This window comes from Diadema setosum, chromosome 12, assembly GCF_964275005.1.
Source record: "Diadema setosum chromosome 12, eeDiaSeto1, whole genome shotgun sequence".
NCBI classification, from domain to species: Eukaryota; Metazoa; Echinodermata; class Echinoidea; order Diadematoida; family Diadematidae; genus Diadema; species Diadema setosum.
The window spans coordinates 6,321,786-6,341,356 of NC_092696.1; the positions used below are offsets into that span (position 1 = coordinate 6,321,786).

Here is a 19,571-nt window from a genome sequence, read left to right on the forward strand (position 1 = left end):
TTGGTTGATGGAAAAAAAATGTGATTATACTCCTTACGCAGGTGTCATAGGTACAATAGTGAGCAAGACGGCTGTCGGGCATGGTACAATCCGGTATGACGTCGAAGTCCACGATGTTATCAAGCGCTCAGATAATCTCATCACCAATTCCACCATTGGCATTTACACGCTCTCTGAAGCCGCTGCGTGTGGCTATCCAGACTTCGAAGTTGGTGACCCCATGTTTCTTTTTGCAGGTGAGATTATGAAACGGCCAAAACTAACCTGAACTTCATTGAATGGAATAGAAATAAACTACATTGATTAAATTTATTGATAATGGAGTGAACAGAACTAAATTCATCAGCAAAGCATTTCGTTTTCTTTGTTTTTCGTGGGAGGGGGGGGGGGCAAGTTTCTTGGAATGAGCCTTTTGGAATACTGCGCGGCATATTCAAAAAAGTGAAATACGAATTCTTGGCCCTCTTGAGAAACTATGTTTTCTTTTCAGAGACAGACTGTATTTGTCTTTAAAATGTGTTAAGCTCATCCCCCACCCCCCCCCCAAAAAAAAAAAAAGAATGCGAAGGAAACTTGTCAAATCATAAAACTACATGTTTTTTTTTTTCATCCTTCGTTATTGACTGCAATCAGTTTTATTTGCATATCTGTAGTAGTCATCCTGATTATTTTACTATATACCTCATTTCCCGGCTCTTCAAAATGCGACCTAGGTGTGGTAGACACAGAGGACAGGTACGTAATAAACGCCTGCTCATCCGTTGCGGAGGTCTTGAGGACCGTCGAACAGGTGCAGGAATACGAAGCAAAAAGATGCTGCGCCCATGCAGCCAAGCTTGGTATGACGCTCCTACTGCTGTGCAACGTACTCTCAGTCTTGATTGGATAATCAGCTTGTCACGTGACGTTACACGAACCGCCTCTCACTGCCCTCACAGTTTCTACGACTTAAAATGGATATAATAGCGATCGGTAGTAAAAGCAAAATTATTACCGTTTGCTTGTAAATGTAATGCTTTAAAACGTGGAATTGCCCTTTTCGGTTTACAACAGAGAAGACTCTGTGCCTTTGATATTCAACCTGTGATTTATGTAATAACAAAGGCACCGTAACAGATTTACTCTTTCCTAATAGTGTTCGCCACGAAATATGGTTGATTTTTTTTGTTTACATTAGAAATGTGGTTGATTTTTTTTTTAATGTTTGAAATGTGGTTGATTTTTTTTTCAATTTGTTGTGCTTGCTGTTTTTGCAAAAGAAATGCATCAATGTTGGGATATTGATAATGAAAAAGAAACAACATAGGTCTATTTGTTTCAGACTGATAGGCCTAACTATAAATGGGTTATTATCTGAACTATGTAATTTCGTCGATCTAATTTTACGTTGCGCTATAATGTATCTTGTTTTAATCGTATTTACTCGATTGTCTTTAGTATACGGGCGATTAATTTCTATTCTTATTTTGTATGTTATATATATATATATATATATAAATATATATATATATATATATAAATATATATATATATACATGTATATATATATATATATGAAGAGTTTATTTGCAAAAACCGATAAGTCCATATTTGCCAAATGGAGATATTTGCGATTTAAGGTCAAGAAAATTAAAGAGAATAATAAGAACATTTTTGCTTCTTTTGACCATATCTTCAAAAATATAGCCTTATATGTAGTGACCAATATATCATTTATAAGGTATTATTTTGTACTTTATGACAGAGATCGTACTTCAAAATCTTCAAAAATGGACTTATCGGTTTTTGCAAGCAAACACTTCATATATATATATATATATATATATATATATATATATATATATTTGGCCATCGGTTCAAGAAATACTTGTTTCTGTATGGGAGAAATGTGAGGAAAGCAAATTCAGACGTTTTTGATAAAGATTGTCAATCCATAAAACATTACCGGTTTCTTTGTGTGTGTGTGTGTGTGTGTGTGTGTGTTCTTGAAAAATGTCATGAGCACACTATCATGCACTAATTTCAGAACGTGTGCATTTTGTATGAAATCAAGTAGTTGCATCACGATGTTATGTTTTTTAGCATTTTGATTAATCCATCGTCATGCATGTAGATATCTATTGTATGTTTCCTTTTGTAGTAAGGATGTAAAGAAAACGATTATCCTGATATGGACAAAAACTCCTAATGAAAGGTGATGATTGAGGATAGAATAAGGGTTCTGTTTTTTTTCTAGAATATAATGTTTGATTTAGCATTGAGACATTTCATGGGATCAATTGATTCTCGCAGGAGCAATGTCATGGAACCGACCAATATACAGTGTAGGCAACTCTACCATGTCTATGTCGTGCTTAACAGCGGATTTTAGAATTGAATCATGTGAAATTGCTGTCGTTACAATTATGACTATTGACATCTTCCGTCATTCCCTTACATGTGAAAGTATATGGCTTACAATAACCAAAATCTAGAAAAAAAAGGTAGAGAAAAGAGAGATTAAAATTAATTGATTTGGGAATTGCGTACATGTATTTCGAGACGTTGTGATAACAGAAAAACATGAGACCGCTATCATGAGCAGGTACTGACATGTATGGAAGCCTTGGGGTACAATTCGAAATTAAAGTTGACTTACTATCATATTGTAAGGGACATGTCAACAACAACAATAGAATTAACTCCAAATACCGTTATAATTTGAGAGGTAAATCAGAGGGGAAAGCTAAAAATAATTTTCGTTTTAGTTGTTTGCAACATTTTTTTTTTTTCTGAATAAAACTTAAACTATTTGTGCTGGGGTGATGCTGCTTGTGCTGTGCTGTGCTGTGCTGGGCGTGAATCATAATTTTGCTTATTTTGTGTTTGGGCGTAAATTATGTTTATAACTGGATTTGTTTTTTTAGAGTTATTTTGTTTGCCGTGTTTGTGTGTGTATTCCACATTATTCTGTTTGGAAAATTAGTTGTGATGTAATCATACGTATATTTTGAAACAAACTAATTTGAAATAGTATGATTTGACATTGATACAAATAGTAATTTGTGTTTGTTAACTGCGTTGTCCTTTCAGGGTGACATCTTAGTTTTTGGAAACATCTGTTTGATACATTATGGTCGACAAAAGTAAAGTAAGCTGGTTGATCTGTCGCTATTGGCTGGGCACACTTTGCGATCATCTAGCGGGAACCGAATGTGTCTGCTCGTCGCGTTTCATTGTGTAGCAGGTCGCTTTCCACATGACTGCACATACTTTAATGATAAAACAGTCTATTCGTGTTTTATACTCCGTTGCCAAGTTACATATAAAGGGCCTACGTTAATACATGTCGCTGATGGGAAGTATGCATAGAATTTTGTAATGAAAAGAAAACAATGATGAATGTTTGCGCTTGTTTATAAAAGATAGAACTTAATTACTTGTTGTTTCTCTTTTCTTTTGTGAAAAATTATATTAGATTTTTGGCTTTTATAAATGTTATAATATGGCGATTTTGTGAAATCTATAATAATTTCTTAGTTCGTTATCTTTCGTATGTTCGTATTCAAAAATACGTTTGAAATACTTTTATTTTGAAAATTGTGATTTAAACAAGATGGCCGCATTCAGTTCTTCTCTTATTCATTTTCTTTTTATGTGACCATGCATCACAAAACCAACAAAAAGTCACCAAACGTATATTTTTACATAGGGACTGATTCTGAAAGAGCAGACTTTACGCTTTAAAATGATGTATAACTCAATTCAATAAGACTCCCCTAACCAACCTAAATACTGGAAAGAAAGCACACATTCTGGAAAAGTGTGAACTGAGAAAAGAAGCTGTGAAGTACAAGGTCTATTCAAGCGCTTAGTCTTTCACAAAGCCGTACTAGCTGTGCAATGAAAGGGACATAACATAACAGGATGTGAACCACCCAAGCAACAACAATGAAGGGATTATCAGATTAAGCTGAAATTGAGCATGCTGTCCACGATCAATGCCAACTTTCAATGCAGTAGCATTATCCTTTAAAAAGTTATTAGACTTGAGAGTGAAGAGTGTATAAAGGATCTCAAGAAATGAAAAGGGGCCTCAAACACACACCTGCTCATTCTACTCTCCCCCCCCCCCCCAAAAAAAAGGGTTTTATGAAAAGTACCGAAAACACACATTCCCATTCGTGTTATGATCCCAAACTAAAGAGTAATGTAGAAGAAAGATAGCTCTCTCAGAAAATATGAAAAACTCAAGATTGACTCAGTTGACCCATTTCACCTGTTTTGAGTCCTCACGTAAAATCAAGGGGTGCGACGTTTTGTTTGTTTTGTGATGCACGGTCACCTATAGATATCGATAATTTGATCAGAACGCTGTTTTGTTATTTTAGAATTGTTGGCCCAATACTTCGGTCCTTTGCAACTGTTACCTTAAATAAAAACAACAGAAGTAAGCACCTCAATACCATTATAATGACTTTTTAAAAAATGCTCTGGTACATATCGAGTAATGCTGTCATGAATGTCCTCTAAAACATTTTGATAGAAAATAAATTAGTATGGATTTCCACGGTGCTCTGGGGTAAAATTAATGGTATGTCCTGATGTATTTTCCTTTCATTACTGTGTTCTTTGTGTTTGTTTGTTTGTTTGTTTGTTTGTTTGTGTGTGTGTGTGTGTGTGTGTGTGTGTGTGTGTGTGTGTGTGTGTATTTGTGTCAGTGTGTATGAAGAGTTTGTTTGCAAAAACCGATAAGTCCATATTTGCCAAATAGAGATATTTGCGATTAAAGGTCAAGAAAAATAAAGAGAATAATAAGAAAATTTGTGCTTCTTTTGACCATAACTTCAAAAATATACCTTTATATGTAGTGACCAATATATCATTTAGAAGGTATTATTTTGTACTTTATGACAGAGACCGTAACTCAAAATCTGTAAAAATGGACTTATCGGTTTTTGCAAACAAACTCTTCGTATGGTTGCGAGTGAATCACAGTGTGTATGAATATTAAGTACACTTGAAGTCGAATATGGAAGGATTGAAAAAATGGGAAAGAAAGAGAGAGAGAAAGAGAGAGAGAGAGAGAGAGAAAGAGAAAGAGAGGGAGGGAGAGATGGAGAGAGGGAGGGAGAGGAAAAAAGTAAAAACTACAGCGAGAGGAAGGGAGATTGGAGAATGCAAGAGCAATGCTAACAGTAGATATGAATGGAGAAATTTTAGGCGACCTATGACATCCTCCAGCAATTCACCACTATTAAGATTTCCCATCTACTGTGTTTTGACGGGGCAAGGCAACGATATCGAGAACAGGGGCGATAATGGCGTATATCTTACATACTTTACAGTTCACTTCTCTGCACAACTATGACATCATGAAAACACCAATTGGGATGAGCTCCTTGCATTTTCATTTGCAGTGTACTTGCGCTAACTTTGTGTTGAGCTCTTCTCTGCCATCACAATTTCAATTCAACTGATGTTAGGGACAATATTTTGGAATAAAAAAAGTCCTCAGAAGTTACGAACTGTTTTACTGAGCCATTTGGTAACAATATCTTTCGTCCACCTTGCCGTCTTCTTTCTTGAATGATGTATCCTTCCCAACTACATCTGATATCTCTGTCCCAACTTGAGGTTCATCATGTCTATAATTCCCATGTTTAGTGGAGCAGGGCCCTAATCCATCACGACAGGGGATCTTCTTTATTTTGGCCAAAACATTCTTGTCTGGTAATTGCCTCCGTGACTTTTTCTGGTCACGAAAATGATTTCGAACACAGGCAGAGGTAGAGCACTCATACGTGGCGTCAGGTAGGCCTTAACGTATAGGCCTATAAAGCCCATACATGCTCATTATCTTTTCAGGATGGCTTGATTTAAGGATAAGCGTTTTCGGTATTCTTCTACGTTTATGAGCTCCATGTCTCTTAAGTAAACAATACACCTTGCATCACAGCTGGTCTGGCTACGAATCTACAAAATTTGGGTATAACACGGATACCTTTCAATAGATAAGGTGGATCCACCGCAATATCTCCGTGAATCGCCTGTACTGCAATGTCTGGTATCAGATTATTTCCACAATTCACTTTGAAATAAAGGGAGACTGTTAGCAAAACGTTTATCACAGCTGAGAAAAAAAACAAACAAAATAATTTCATGCCGTTTTTACATGACAAACATATAAGGAAAGGGGACCTATCGTTCTTTTGTAATCTCCATACCATGGCGGTTATATTCGTGTATAAATGATTTTCATTTCTGAATTTCACAATCTTGGGTGACTTTGTTTCGATGGAAATGGATGCGTTGGAGTTATTGATAATTTGCATTTTTTTCTGAACTGTTTAATACTCCATAGGCCTGAAGAAAAACAAAATCAACTTTCCACCTTTACGTGTGACACAATACTATTGTAACACCTTATAACAATGTGCAAAGCTGCACCGTTGCACTGCCAGGTGCTATGTAAGGTGCTTACTGGTTAGTAAAGGTGGAAAATTGCACCCGTAAAGATGCTATACATCTCTAAGATGCTCACTGGTTAGAAACGTGCAAAGTTTTACCCTAAAAGGTGCTACAATAATCTGTCACACGTAAAGGTGCGAAGTTGAACCTATTTTCGTAGAGTGTAAGGGTCACTGCGTGGGTGCGTTTATTTTATTCTTGAAGAACTTTTGCCTCTGGGTCATAACGGGCCGTGGATGGGTCCATTTTGCCCCGATGGAAATGCCAATGGTTACAAGAACTCGCCTTCCCAATTTTTGTCTTTCAACATGAATATGGCAACCATGTATATCACACAACCATTGGATACATGTTTGATGAATATATTAAAGATTGTCAATTTCATTTGTTTTTATGTAGTTGTTTCTAAAAATGGTGTGCCCGTCCCTCGCCACTTTTCTTCCAATCTGCATCACTTGCATTTCTTCTTTCTTTGGCAAATAAAAGAAAAATGTCCCCACATATAGAATTGCAGAAAGCACTTCACACTGAATGAAAAAAAAATATATATAAAAAGTTTCCGACAAAAATAATTCAAAATTAAACTTTCTAGCAGAATTGTTGCAGGGCACTTTACCATGTGGTTTTACACTGATACCAAATGCCTAATACCTGTAGGTGATAAGACTTGAAATCTGATAAGTTCATTTTTTTTTTTGAGATATGGGAGGTGTCCCACTTCTCCTGCGTTCCAGTTCACTCCACTCTCCGCTAATCTTTAACCTTTGACTGTACGAACGTCGCAAACGTCAAATGTCACTCGTCACCTTTCAAAAATTGTCATATTTTTGCCAACTTGTGAAAAAGCAAAGTCAAGCAGGCACGCTATAGGCCTAGTCTTGACATTAGCACTAAAAGCATCCCCTTTCACAGGCCTATTGGTCTAATTAGGTCCTACGAATAATGGTTCTGATGAGTATAATAAGGCCTGATGGCTGGCTTTGCATATTGTGAGTCTTTTACATGCCTTCAATCAGGATCTCCACAACGTTCAGCGTGTCATATATCTTTCATTAATTTTAACTGAAACCTACAAATGACTGCGTTCGAATACTATGGGATTACTTTAATTTTTACGTGGTGATAATGAAGTACAAAATAAGCTGTTCGGAGATATTGGAAGCCCCATTTCAATATCCAATGGGCTTACACCATCACTCAGTATTGCTTGGCATTGTTGATATTGTTGTCGTCCGTATCGTTGGCTTATTCATTGGACCGGTTTTTTGTTTTTGTTTTTGTGTTTCACCAGTTGTAATTTCTGTCAATGTCATTTTTTTTATTAGACTACATTTCATGTATATCTTTAGATCTTGAGCAAAAGAAAACTAATCATCGTATTTTATAATTGCAGGCCCATACCTTGATCCCTCATTATCAATATTGTTGTATACGCCTGGCTGCATGTCTCGCGGCACGGTCTTGCAAATGTCGCTTTTATATTTTTGAGAGCAAAGTTCACCTTCATGACGCATTGTTTGTTTGCACGTATTACAATTGTGGCTCTGATATGGTTGGTTCTGCAGGCATTGTGACAAAGAGGATAAATGCCATTAGTGGAAATCGGTGAAGTGTACTGCTTGCTTGGCATGGTATCTCTTTAGGCAGCTATAAATACACATCAACGTGTATAATTCCGTCGTCATTAAAACATTGGCACAGAATCATGCTGCTGCCCCATGCATAGGCATTGGTGTTGGGAACAACAGATACATGCATTTTTAGCAACTGTGTGACCTTGGCTTTGGAAAGCATAGAAAACGAAACGTAAGTTATTGTATTGTAGCATGTTCCGCAGTGAAATTCTTACGCATTATAAAGTGTATTGATGATATTTATCAATTTGAAATATGAAAATATGTCTAGATTTCAATGTTTACTTCTCAATTCTTTTGTTTGTGATAAATTTACACTGTAGGATGGCGGAGTATCAGGCGTGGTGTCGTAACATCGTTCTGTTTGTCATAGTCGCTGCTGTAATCACAGCCCAGTCCGAAGCCTGTTCGTGTTATGTTGGCGATCCGCTTGGTGTTTGTGACCTTGACTTCGGTATGTATGGGCCCACTTGACTACCGGCAGTCATGAGTCCTTGTCTCAACTAGCTTTTACTTTTACTACATTTTGATAAACCACAAAGAGATTCGGAATAGTGTAAACTACGGGTACTTACTAACAGTTGGCCTATACTGCTGTATAAGCCCACACCATTCTTGGAGCGTTTCCACAAAGCTGTCGGCCTGTCTTATCTAATCTATTGACTCATATCCCTGTCTCCAGAGTGATCCTTGCCACTGTGTCTTTCTAAACTAATGGGACTTATAGTTCCAATAAGCCATTTGGTCTACGATGTAGCATTTCGATTGACACAGTGAAACAATAGGCCTAAATCAAAAGACATACGGTACCCTACTGAGCACACTTTAACCAGTACAATCAAAACTCGATTTAAAGTATTACGAGTGATAAAAAAAAATCAAGTATGTAGCAATAATGTTAAAGGTTGATGCATGTTCGTATCTCTCATTTTAATTCGATTATCGTTTGTATGTTCGGGGCTTTTTATTAGGTAGGGTAAAGCAAGAGATGTACCCTAATATGTATACATGCCTCACTCCTGTAAAATGTAGAATTGTGGGGAAAATGTATTTAATCGAATGAAGTCTCCCATCATGTTGTAATAAACATACCAAATTATTATCTTTGAAAGAAAATTCAGGAATAGGCCTGCTATCTTCATAATACTAGGAGTTGCTGAATGGTTAATAAGGGCAAATTCCTCTAAAAATCTACCCATTATGGAACAGTGACAAGAGTTGTTCAACCTCATATATGATTTCACTGCCACGTACCTTAGAGAAAACCCCCAAAGAGTTGTACACACTGTCAAAATCCATGGCACAGATCGAAAGGGTTCAACGATCTAAGAAGAAACGCCTTTCATTTTCACGTTAGGACCACACTCAAGTAGGCCTACCCTGATAACTCGCAAACAGCATATTGGCGCCAAGACAATGCAGATTTGAATGATAATATATTGGCGGACTAATGGAATACTTTATTTTTTTAATCGAAAGATTGATATCATGCACTCTGTAGAGTCCTACTTCCCGCTGTCCAAACTTATGCTCAGAAATTCAAAGCGGTTTGTGAAACCTTTGTACGGGGTTCAAAGGTCTATTCCTACAATGCACACGAGTCGACCGTATTCATATCAGAAATGTTTTGTATTTGTACAATCATGTTGTGCTCATTATTTCTTCTTCTTTTTTTCTTTTTTGGCTGAGCATGGAAAATAAATAGATTTAAATGAAATGATAAAGTAGCCTATTTCTACAGGCCCTATATCGTTTCCCGTGTAGGCATTTGATACTGGATATTTTACCTCACGTGCCGCGTCTTTGCCGGTATGCCTGTATCTGATATTATAAAACTCTGTCAGCTAGTTGACTGTTGAAATTAATGCTCTCCTGTTTAATAGATTAAAAACTGATCTCTACATAGAAAATGATGAGAGAGCGGCTCATGGATCTTCTTGAATAGTTTCACGATGGTCTATATACAGAGATAAAGAGAACTGGGATATTTACAACTTATTACCTGCTTCAAAATGCTACAGCAATGAATAAACTTGATTTAACTTACTGCATTTTAATTCAAAGTTCTGTTGAAAAGGATAGCTTTCTTTGAGTCCACTTTACCACCATCCAACACGCCTACCCTATAGACTTAACTCACGTAAACTATCCCAGCCCCCCTCCCCCCACACACACAAACACCCATGCACACACACACAACATCCGCCATCTTTAAGATTCCAAACATTTTGGTTTGTGTATATTTAAATTTTCCTATCACACAGGTGTCATAGGAACAATAGTGAACAAGACGATAGCACCCGAGTACACTCTCCGTTACGACGTCGAAGTCCACGAAGTCATCAAGCGTTCACACAATCTTACCGCCAATTCCACCATTGGCATTTTCACGTCCTCTGAAACTAGTGCATGCGGCTTTCCATACTTCGAGGTTGGTGACGTCATGCTTCTTGCAGGAGGTGAGTAAGAATGATAAAATACATTGAATTAACCAATTTCCAATGAATTGAATTGCACTTATTAAAGTGAACTGGATTGCATGAAATTATGTAAACATATGTAAGATTGCTCTATTTTGGCGATTTCCATGAAAGAAGTGTCTGTCTAGTGACGGTAAAACTATAAAACTAGCACCAACCAAAATCACGAATATGAAATCGGTCGGTGTTTCCAGATTAAAGTGTAGTTCCGGTTTCTCACTTTGGGCCAGGTATTGAGTGTTGTCTCCCATGTGTACTGAACATACCTTGCTGGAAGAACACAGTGTCCCACAGTGTGTTCACATTGCGTTCACATAGTCGACTATGTGAAAATGCTCGAATTAATAATGATAATTAATTCACAATGTGTTGTGGTTTTTTACAGGGTGATTCACATAGTAATGTTATGTTTCACACGGTGAATTAATGATTCACAATGTTTTCACACTGTAAAAACGATCGAATTTAACTGTGTGAAGAGATTTCAAATTGTTTTCACACTGTGTTTCACATTTTGGGACGCTGTTCTTTCCAGCAGGGGAGCTACACTCGGCCATATAAATCGGTGTCCCGTCGTACAATAGTGATCGTTGTAATATGGGAGATATTAGAAAAAAAAATAGCATTAACTATGCAACTTTATCCACATCAATAAAATGACGACCATCAATAAAATGACGAACAAAAATCCTCTGACGGTATCACCGTTGTCTCTTACCTTATCTGACTTGAAATAAAAAGATAAATTTCTTTTTTCAGTACCATCTCGCAGACTGGTGTAAACACATCACTTGGTGGTGAGGATCGGTAGAAAGGATTAGTATCGCTAGAGTTTTAACAATTTGACCATTGATGTTGGATCTCGATTTATCGTACAATGTTACGATATCGAACTAAAAATCACATATCATAACTCCCTCTTTGCTTTATCAATACAGCACTTCGCTTGAAATAGGTTGGCCGCGTACCTGTTAAAGAAAGGCAACTTTACAATTCATAAAACTACAGGATATTCATTATTCTTATTCTATTGAAAGCAAATATTTTTTTTTCCTCAAGATCTCAATACAATATTGACTGTATGATAAGCTTATAAGCGAATCTTTACTAATAACAGAATTGGCTGACTATTCTGTTATCTCTACTGGTCATTCGTTTCACGATTCTATAACTATTATGTACATGTATATAATGATGCAGGTCGATCAGAATCAAGTTACATACTGAACACCTGTTCTTCCGTTACGGTGGACGTGGGCTCCGACGGCCAGCTACCTCGTGGCGTGGATACGAAATGCGGCGCCCAGACTGTCAAGCTGGGTGTGATGCTTTTTCTTCTGTGCAGCACACTCTCAGTTTGGATTCAATAAGCATGTCACGTGACACGAACCAAATACTGTCTCCATTTCATCGTCGAAAGGGTAAATGATTGTTTCTACGTGTTCAAAGAAAAAAAAAAACCCAACAAATATACAAATCAAAACGCAGCTATTAATGTCCAGGGACTTAAGGTGTAGAAATATAAATAATTACTTTCCAACCTTATTCTAGATTTGGTCGGTTCATGTTTGTTCAAGTTTAAGATACAGTCGCTTGTACATTTTTCTCCAATTTGAGTACTGTATTACAGTGCTATTTGTGACCTTGATACTCACAATGTTGATTATATCAGGAAATGCATTTACTAAAGTTGCCTCTTTCAGAATTTGCATGTATGACTTATGATTGTTGAACTTGATCCAACTTGTGTCGTTGTTGCTTTGTTTAAAAAATGTTCTTTAATTATTATACTGAATGTCGACTTTAAGCTTGTCGTCAGCAGAGAGTGATGTAAATGTTTATGTCCAGAAGACTGTGGACAGTATTATCTTCAGCAAATTGCTGGAAATTCCTTGATTAAATCTGTTGGCTATACGAAATATTGTCATTTTAATTATTCTGGCCCTGTGATTGATCGCATTTTACCCATATTTTATGCCCCACATCCTCGTATTATCTATCAAGGAATTAAATGATGAAGACTAACCCCAACTGGAAAGATTCTTGAAAACACAACAAAACGAACCATTATTTTTATCACAGCTTTGTCAATAATTTTCAGTAATTTAGTAATTTTCTGAACGTATCATTTTATAACTCCGTCCGTCAAATTCTTCAGTACTTTATAATGTACAGCATCAAAACAAATTAGCTGCGTCTTGCCAATAGAGAAAAACTGAAAGATAAAAACGACTTCTCATCAATGTGTGTAATTTTGCTGAAAAAACACACTAAACAAACTGCAAGAGGAGCCTTTTCACTTTATAAGCAATTTATGCGAACTATGCAATTATTTTAACATGCTCTACCGTTCTACTTATCTCAAACTTCTCCACTGATTTTTTTCCATGTATTTCTTTATCTAAGTATGTTTATTGTCTCATTGTAAACAAATGACGTGCCTTTAAATCTCATTTGGATATGCAAAAGTTACAATGTACTTTACTTTGTTTATATGCAATTGTCATATTGTATACTTTCGACGGAAATGAAATAAAATAAAAAGAAAATGAAATGTGAATGTAGCTCTTTGAATTTCACCCGGTTTGTGGAGAACAGACCATGAAGAAAGTTTGAAAGAATCCGTTAACACATTTTTTTTTTTTTTTGTGAATTACATCCTGTGCAAGCTCACACCATTTTTTTTTTCATTGTCTCTTTTGAATCTCAAATTCCTCAATTCCCTGAGTGTACGAGCTTTTACTTGCCAGTCTTATTTTTCTCTATTCGTCAGTTTAAAATTCCCCCTTTCTGTTCCTCAAAATACCCCCCCCCAAAAAAAAACAACCAAAAAAAAAAACAAAAAAAAACAGAGATTATCAACAAAACGTATTGCCTCTGTTTGTGTCCATCATATAACTTCATTTATTATATTATATATATATTTTTCGCAGTTAGCAGCAGATGAAAATATCAGACTTGTAATACATTCATTCGTAGCTATGGTGGTGATTTCTTTTACTGTTCTCTCTTTGACATTATACCTTGATTTCGTGGATCATTTAAAAAAGTTGGATGTTAAGTCTCTTGCACGGAACGTCGGGAACGTCATTACGCAAATGTCCGGTGTAATTTGTTGTAAATGTGTAACCCTCGTTATTTGATTTTTCAACTGAAATCAAGGCATTAATTCTGTTAATTGTATGCCGCGTTGTCAATGGATACATCAGTGTATATAGCATTTTTATTTTGTTGTTGCAATATACTGATTATGCACATTTTAAACCTGCATAACCATCATGATTATAGTAATACATGTATGTGTATGTCTTATGTATAATAGTTACATAGTATGAACATTGATAGTTATCGTATGATCTATATAATATATAGATATATTATGTCTTTTATGCACATTTTATGTCTATAAGTCAGACAGTTCATGAGGTAGACACCGAGTAAAAGAGGCCGAGGAGCTAGACACTATGGCCTCATTTATCCAGTGTCTATTTCGTAGACCATCTCGTCCGTGGGCCTACTTTACTGGATGTCGACCTCGCTGACTTTCTTCACTTAGTGTCTAGCTAGTGGGCCGTATGTTTTGTGAGCTGTATACCAGTAAGTCGTTAGTTGCATGGCTCGTGAGCTGTGTAACTCGTGGACTGAGTGACTCGTGGGAGTCCATTATAGCTCGTGACGTGCATCCGTGATGTTGGCTGTGTGTGTCTGTGCCTGTCTTTGCATGTATATGAAACTATTAAAGTACACTTCATCTATTACCTCATATTCTGATGCACCATGTGTATGAACTACTAAGTACATTCTTGTCACACAACCAAAGGGCTAAGCCTATAATGCATATGAATCGCGTGTGTTTCTCGGGGTCCAGATCGTGATAGTAGAACGGGGGCTTTAACAAAATAAGTGAAAACTTTTAAAACTCTATTTGAAACTGGCGTCGGAGGTAATGGATGCGATCCGAAGGGTAATGCAGAAATTTCCGTGAATTCGGTACAAAATGGCACCTACTAGTATCTGAAAAAAAAAAATAAAAGTGTTTTGGCTTTTATTCAACCCTAAGGTTCTCAGAAGAGAGAGTAATGTAAGAAAAACAGCTAGCTTCTGCATCTTGATACGAGGGAATGTTGGCAAGTTCGCGTGTATATGTACGAATCTTTATATTATCCTAAAATCACCTGTATGAGAATTATATTTGTAGATTAATGTATACTTAAATGCTTCTATTATGTACTAATCAATGTCGTAATATCCCGTTTAACAGCGGATATAGTGTAACGATATTAAACGAAAATGATATATGACAATACATAAATCAAATTTTCTCATTGCTTCAATATGAAAGCCACAATTGAGTTGCTCTGCCGATATCAAAAGACCTTCAAGAAATTAAAAAAAAAAAAAAAATGGCTGCTGTGGCTGACACATGTATAATTCTTATGTTACATTTCCCAAAACTGCGTAATGTAGGGCCTATCGGTAACTAATTTGTAATAGTTAGATGGCAGTAGGTTGTACATCTTTGAATTCCCAAGACTCTGAACTCTCCAGTTGATGCCGTGGAGTTTGCGACACTTAATTTTGTAAATATACCCATAAATATAATCTAGTTAATGCACGTAAAAATGGCGGCTGCCGGGGACAGGAATATGATATATATCCTTGATCTGTAGGTGCAATCAAACATGCATGAGACAAGATAATAATTAGTTGCAAATAGACGGGCACATCAAATGAAGATTATGAAAAAATAATGTTACAATCGTTCGCACGTCATTGTCTTCTACAATGACTGAGGCCCTTATAACCTATAAAAGAGGTATATCGTTTTCCTCTATAAATACATACTCCTCAGTCCTCTGCTATTTCATGATTTATTTTTTCATGAGATATACTTTTTTATATGAAATACCTGTCTTGCCCTTTTTGGTGCCTGCAATATTTTGTTGTTCACATCTAAAAGCGATATCACTGTGTTTTGAACACACACTCGTTTAGTCTATGAGCAACTCATAATCTTTTCTCTCAAAAAGAGAGACTGTGCAGTATATCATCCACTGATATTTGCGCATTTTGAGCAACAATTTTTGGAAAGTCTTCATAGGAAATATGCAATAACAACAACAACAACATCATCAGCAACAAAGACAACAAGAAGACAACAAAAAGAACAACAACAACAGAAGCCATCCCGAGTTGGCACTGATAAACATGGACAAAAATTTAACCCATTCCATATAGGAACCTAATGGTGGCTTGTGTATTAAATCTATTTAGATTTCAGAATTCAGTATGGAACGGGTTAAGCGATGGTCATGAGGGTGAGGCATTGTGATGGAGAGAAGCAATAATGGAGGGAACGGTTGTGTAGGCAGAGAGAGCTTCTGTGTTTTGAGTTGCGGGAAAAGGTGCACTATTCTGATTTTCCTTTTTTGTTCTTGTTGCATACATTAACTCTGTACAAGATAAAGTACATAGCCTATAAGGATCTACGGGTTGGTGGCACATGGAGGTCAAATTCAGAACAAAGGGAGTAGAATTTATGACATCCATTCTCTTTCTTGTCAGCTCGAGATATTTCAAGATCATCGTGGAAGCTTGAGGAATGTAGTGAAATGCGTGGGAACCATGAGCAGCCCTCGAGCGCACTGTAAAGGAGCACCAATTTAAAGAGATAAGAGTAAATCCCAACAGCTCGATGAACATCCAACGAGGGCAATCCTGCACCAAGTCCTGGTCAAGGTTGTAGTTTGATGCTTTTCATGACGCCATAACTGATAAAAAAGGGGAAAAAACTAGGCAAAACGACGTTGCTATTCAGCATTAATGCTATTCAGCATTTCTTTTCATCTATGTTGTGTGTGTAGTGTGATAGGTCAGGATATGTACAACCCCTGATCGCTATAGTAACTATAATAAGACAAAAGGACAAACGAAACATGCACTTGTCGTAGGTTTTTGAAGTCTTTTTCCAAAAAAAGAAGAGAAAAAAAATACGATAAAAAGATAATCTATATTTAGATGAGATAAGACGGCACAAAATGCTTAGAAGCAGGATTAATGAAGATTTGAAAATCGTATTTTCAAAGAAACAGACGTAAATACGAGTATCTGACTCTGAACGTTTAAACCAGAATTCTATCAAATCAACCTACATTCTGTGGCATGTACCTTTGTCTTCACCTCAACATTTGCGTCTCTTATTTCATATGCAAAATGAAAAAAGCGATGCAAACTTACTGTCTGCTTTTCCTATCTCTCTCTCTCTCTCTTTCCATCTATCTAATTTTCACCCCCTCTAGTTCATCTCTTCATCTATGTCACAGGAATCTATTAGATTGGTCATTTTTTTTTTCAAATTGCATAACCAAGACGGTGGGCAATTAAATTGTTTTAAATTTGTTTTAAATCTCAGTGGCAGAGATAAAAGTTTCAGTATTTCACGCGTTGATGTTGTGTGTGTAGATCGTTATAGAGACCTGATAAGTACAATTTTGTAATATCGATAGTTTTATATTCGCTTAACTTTCAAAACAAAAAGTATTGGTCAACTCTTCAAGTACGTTGGCACCGGCGTACTTCCAAAAACCAGAATATATTCAGATTTCAAAATCTTTCGCCGTGTTTGAAATCTTTCAAAGATTCAACAAATAAACGTGAAATTTCAGTACGTTTATATTTCATCCAAATTGTTAATACTTTATACATAATGTAAATCTTTCCACCTAAAATATGTCGTGTATTTTGTATGTAGGGCTTATGTATGTATGTATATATATATATATATATATATATATATATATATATATATATATATATATATTGGGAGAGAAATAAAAAAAAATACAAAAGCGTACGACAGGTGGATGTATAATAAGCTTACCGAATTGACTTTTATTAATAAACTGTTCAAACTTTTCTGTGACTCTCCGTGCATACACTTATTGTCATCGTGAATATTCCGTTATTCTGCCTTGTGAGAAATTATAAATGTATACATTCGAGATGGTGCATATGGTTGTGTATAATATAGGTTTTACGACATCACCTACCAGGAATATCATATAGATGATGACTGGCGGGGGAGGGAACATACCGAATGTTCTACCCGAAGGGTGTGAAATGCTATTGAGGGAGGTTATAAGTCCCAAGACGAAGTCGAGGGACTTAAGCCTCCCGAAAAAGCATTTCAAATCCTGAGGGTGGAACGTTTGGTACTTGTTCCCGACAACAAAAGTCATCATCTGTTATATTGTATGGGTTAATCAAATACCATCATCTGTTATGGGTTGATATTTTCCGTGGAAGCCATGTTCGCAACGTTCGGTATCGTTTGGTATTGTTTGGTATCGTTTGTCATTTGTTACTTGAAAATGTTTTACCATGGGAGAACATTACAAAAATGTTCTGCCCATGGGCGAACATAACCGATGTGCCTCCATCACGTGACTGTGTTTAGCCAATCACTAACCTGTATTTGACTAACCCATTTGATATGAAATTATCATATTGTTCTCTCCTTCTCTCTCATTCTACTTCTCCAACCCGTAACACACACTCACACACGCGGAGCATAGAACTTTATACGAGACTGGGGAGAATCTATTATTTCAGCACTCGCTTCCGTTCCTCTTCTTTTCAGAACTAGAATCATTTAGAGCAACGTTTGGTGTTTGCTTTTACCTGCATTTGCACAGATATTTTTATCTGAATGTCATATATAACATACATACACAATTGCCATGGTAAAACATCATCAACCCTCATTTGAATAATCATATGGACTGGTTAAGAAATGTCTTTCCCCAAAAATATGACATATCAAACCGTCATATCCAATTCCTTATTTCTTATCCGATATTTTGTCATGTTTTGAATATTCTGTAGGGAATTTGTTCTCTTTCTGTCAGAGTTTATTTACTTTTGTGGTGGATCCCCCCCCCCTTTTTTTTGGGGGGGGGGGGGGGTGGATTTCTCTTTAAGTTGAAAAATGTTTTATGCGCATGTGTTATTCATTTACAGGGATATCTTTCATCCTTTGGGTTTATGTTTCTTGTTGTTGTTGTTTTTTTTTCTCATATGAAAGTAATTACACCCCATCCCTTTTACCAAAGGGATTAGACTGTTTGTGCCGAAGCAATAAGAATGAACTTAAGGTTCTTTTGCCGCCTATCAGTGTAGTTACAAGTCATTTTAGTGGCATTGCTGATGTGCGTATAATATTTGTCATTCTTAACCCATTAAATGAGGAAGCCAGACGTGTCAATATAAAAACATTTTTCACTTACCATGTCTCCTCGGCAACATCAAAATTGTATCAGATACATCATGATCGCCATGTTACATTATTATTTTCTTTCAAACATTGTTTTAAATCCTATTTTACTTTCGTAATCCTAACACAAAACATTGTAAAGATTGGCCTTGTACGGAAAATGAATTAAGGATGTAGGAATTATGCAAACATATTATACTATCACCGTTTGTGGAAATATCACAGTGTATTGCATCAGAAGGGGCAAATTTCAACAAACTTTTTGAAAATTCTTGGAGCTAAAAATTCTGACGAAATATGCTGGTACTTGTAGCACAACGATTATCATCATTTTTTTATTAAAAATTTCATGGTTATAATATAAAGCACGTCTTTTGCAGTTCGCTGGGAAATGATTGCCTTGGATATGACCCAGTTGTATTGATTACGGGGGCAGAAATAAGATAATACAGCTAATTTTATGTTTTGCTTTCGTAAGATGGCGAGAGTATAATGTTATCGTAAGATGCCTTTTAAGGCCTCCGCATACTTTACGACTTTCGATCGCGCAACTTACCAACTTTGGATCTGACAGAAACAAGTGTGTATCTTCTGAGACTATTGTGACTATATTTCGAATCCAAAGTCGGTCAGTCGTGCAACAGAAGGTCGTGAAATAATTATGTGGTGGCCTTTAAAATCATTCTCATCTCTTGATCTCTGTGTACCGAAGACTGGTGTGCAGATAGAAAGTAT

The 19,571-nt window shown here is 36.3% G+C and overlaps 1 protein-coding gene across 1 annotated transcript; it reads left to right on the forward strand.

Moving 5' to 3' along the window:
* Positions 1–8,147: 8,147 nt before the first annotated feature.
* LOC140235587 (uncharacterized) lies at positions 8,148–12,154 on the forward strand. The gene is made up of 4 exons (XM_072315591.1): positions 8,148–8,256; positions 8,408–8,538; positions 10,349–10,543; positions 11,765–12,154. Exons 2-4 carry the CDS (start codon positions 8,409–8,411, stop codon positions 11,932–11,934), a joined length of 495 nt encoding a protein of 164 aa, XP_072171692.1. The 5' UTR covers positions 8,148–8,256; position 8,408; the 3' UTR covers positions 11,935–12,154.
* Positions 12,155–19,571: the final 7,417 nt, after the last annotated feature.